The sequence below is a fragment of the Buceros rhinoceros genome, unplaced genomic scaffold (assembly GCF_000710305.1).
Source record: "Buceros rhinoceros silvestris isolate BGI_N320 unplaced genomic scaffold, ASM71030v1 scaffold32891, whole genome shotgun sequence".
Taxonomy (NCBI): Eukaryota; Metazoa; Chordata; class Aves; order Bucerotiformes; family Bucerotidae; genus Buceros; species Buceros rhinoceros.
In genome coordinates this window covers 1,162-4,351 of record NW_010396539.1, presented here as the reverse complement: position 1 = coordinate 4,351, position 3,190 = coordinate 1,162, and the positions used below count along the sequence as shown (strand labels likewise).

General features: G+C 59.7%; 1 protein-coding gene across 1 annotated transcript in view; it reads right to left on the bottom strand.

The window, feature by feature from the left end:
* The window catches only part of FAM118B (family with sequence similarity 118, member B), a 3,221-nt gene extending 473 nt beyond the window's left edge, over positions 1–2,748 (bottom strand). The window contains exons 1-5 of the mRNA XM_010145934.1: positions 2,678–2,748; positions 1,996–2,248; positions 864–1,091; positions 474–602; positions 12–297 (exon numbers count right to left, since the gene is read on the bottom strand). Of these exons, the coding sequence (XP_010144236.1) occupies positions 12–297; positions 474–602; positions 864–1,091; positions 1,996–2,248; positions 2,678–2,748 (967 nt within the window). The remainder of the gene's footprint in view (positions 1–11; positions 298–473; positions 603–863; positions 1,092–1,995; positions 2,249–2,677) is intronic.
* Between the last annotated feature and the right edge of the window lie 442 nt (positions 2,749–3,190).

The following is a 3,190-nucleotide window of genomic DNA, read 5'->3' as shown; positions in this document are numbered from 1 at the left end:
ACCCCCCGTACCCGCTTGGCCCCGCGGGGCGATCTCGCCCGCCAGCCTCTCGAAGTACTGGGGCAGGTCCGCGTAGTCGTCGCCGTAGGAGATGACTTTGATCCCTTTGTCCAGCATGTTCTCGCGGAGCTTCTTGAACTCATCCACGTCTCCTCTCCGCACCAGCATGAAGTGCTCCAGGTCTGACTTGTGCTTGACGGCCTCTAGAAACAGGGCCTGAAACGTGGTGTCCCCAACTGTCCAACCGCAGCCCAGGAACAGGAAGGACTTGTTTTCATACAGCTTCTGGATCTCCCGCTTCACAAGAGGGAAAGACGGCGCTCAGCAGGACGCCGTGTCGCTGCTCGATCCGTCCCTCCTCTCCTAGCTCACCAAACCCAGGGTTCTCCCACCACCCTGCCTGGGGCCGGGGCGGCTGGAGGGGGCCTACGCGCGCCCCGCGGGACCCGGCAGAGGGGAGGGACAGTGCTCACCATCACCTGGGTGTTGCGCAGCACGTTCTGGTAGCCGGCCGGGTGCAGCACAATGCTGCTGGGGTTGGTGTAGACGCCGTGGATGTGGAGGACGCCAAGAGTCCTCTTCTCCTGCGCCCACTCCAGCACCTGCGCAGAAACCAAAGCCCGTGAGAAACATCGGCGAGCTTCAAAACGCTGGTAAAAAGAGCGTTGTGGGGAAGGGTGTTGGAGAAGTGAGTCAACACAAAAAAAGGAAAACCACGGTGTCAGCATGCTTGTTGAGCCCAAAAAAGTTCTGCCTTGGGGAAGCTCTGAGGGAGCTCCTATCGTTCCTGGAAGCCGCTTTGGAGGCTCTGGGTTGGAAGAGCCCAGTGTGGGAGCGAGCGCTTGCCAGCCAGCGTCGTTTACCTTCTTCTCATCGGTCAGGTCCAGGGACTCCAGGTGCTTCCCCTGATGGGCCGCGTAGAGCTCCAGCAGGTTGTCGAAGTTGGTGGTTAACACCAGGGCCCCGTTCTCCATCAGGTGGAGCACGGACTGGAGCAGCTGCTTGCCAGCGTCTTCCATTTTCGACTCCAGATCGTCGAACACCTCGTACAGACAGTCTTTGAAAAAGGTCGAGCGAACGTTGCTCGTGCGCTGCGAAGGAGAGGGAGACTGAGGTCAGAGTCGGGCTTTGGGATTGTCTCCCTGGACTGGAGGCACTGGGGAGGCCACACCTCGAATCTTGGGTCCAGTTTGGGCCCTTCACTGCCAGAAGGACATTGAGGGGCATTGAGGACATTGAGTGCCCAGGGGAGGGTCTGGAGAACATGGAGCAGGGTCTGGAGAACAGCTGAGGAGTGGCTGAGGGACCTGGGGGGGTTGAGGCTGGAGCAAAGGAGGCTCCGGGAGCGTTGCCAGAGAAGTGTCTGGAGACCATGGGGAAGGGTCTGGAGAACGTCTGAGGAGCAGCTGAGGGGCCTGGGGGGGTTGAGGCTGGAGCAAAGGAGGCTCCGGGGAGACCTTCTGGCTCTGACAACTCCCTGACAGGAGGGTGGAGCGAGGGGGGGTTGGTCTCTTTGACAGTACGAGAGGAACCAGCGTCCAGTTGTCCCAGGGGAGGTTGAGGTTGTCCCTGAGGAGCCATTTCTGTCCCGTTGGGGTTGTCCCGGCCTGGTGCAGGCTGCCCAGGGCAGTGGTGGAGTCCCCGTCCCTGGAGGGGTTTCCCAGCCGTGTGCAGGTGCTGCTGAGGGACAGGGGTTGGTGGGGACCATGGTGACCTGGGTTGTGGTTGGACTCAAGGAGCTTCCAGGGCTTTTCCAACCCCAATGATTTGGTGATTATTTGAACTTACTTCTCCAAGACAGGTCCCCCCCACCAGCAAACACCCAAATCTGGTGTCCACGGTGCGGTTACGCCTCAGGCACCTGGTGCAGCAGCTGCGCTGGTGGTTCCTGGCAGGCAGAGGAATCGCTGGGGATGGGGACGTGCCGGAGGAGCAGATTTGGGCGTTCCCACCACCCGAGGGCTGCGCTCCGGGCGGCACCGAGCATCGACTCACCGGAGACAGCTTCTGGATGAGGTCGTGGGCGACGTGAACCAGGTTCTTGTCTTCCTGGAGACACTTCTGGAACCGTTTGCTCTCCTCGTCTTCCAGGAGATCAAAGTCAAGAGCAGCATCCACGAGGGCCTGGATTAACCCCTTCCAAGACTTCAGCGCTGGCACCTGGGGAGCCACCGCCGCACTGATTCCCGTCCCGATCACCAGAACGAGCTCCCCCGGCTTCTTGGCCTTGAGGCTTGGCAAGAGCTTCCTGCGGGAGGAGAAGGGAGCGGGGTGGAAGGACCTGGTGGGGACGAGGGCGGTTCCCTGTGCCTCCGTGTTGCCTCGGCTGCGGCCAGCCCCCTGCACCCCAGCGCAGCGGGGCGGGGGCGAAGCTTCCTCCCCGTGCCCAGGGTGATCCATTATCTCTCTAAATAGTCAATGATCTCCTGGCCTCTTTTCTGCTCGTTCCACAGTCCCCTCGGGACCGGGGTCCCCCCCGTGGACGCTTCTAAATCCATCGGAGGGGGGGAAGACAATGCCCTGGATGAACGAGCTGCTTAATTTCTGAGCCCGAGGGAGCTCTGAAAGCCTATTTATCAGCGCAGGGAGCCTCAGAGTGGAGTTTACATTGGAGAAGTGTGGGCTGTGGTTCTGGAAAGGCTTTGAAGAGACGAAAGGGGCTGGAAATTTGGTTTACCTGGGCTTTTTGGGGGGCGAGATTCCATCCTCCAGCAGCGGCTCCTTCCCTGGGCTCGCCGTTGAGTCCATCCAGTTCCTCAAGGGAACAAACCAGCCCCAGCAAAGTCACTGCGGAGGCAGAACGGAGCACGCAGGGTATTTTCAGCCGAGGCTGCCTCTCCCCACCGAGGATAAACACCGGCTTTATCTTTCTGAGGTCACCTTTGGGCTGGGATTGTGGGTTTTTTGTGGCTGACCTTTGCCCCATGGTTCTCATCCTTGGAAGCTTGAGAACAGCACGGGGCCCGTCAGCAAAACTTGGGGGAAAACAGCGGGAGGGAAGAAAGACAGTGCCATTTTTCTTGGCTTAAGCCACCAAGAGCGTTTCCTTCTCCAGCAACGAGAGAAGGATTATCCAGCCCTACGGCTGTGGGTGGTGGGGTGCGGCTTTATGGAGCGAATTTAAGTTTATCTCGGCTTCAGGCTGCGCTAAAACTCAAATACCAAGCCCATGTAAAGCCCTGCCAAGTGC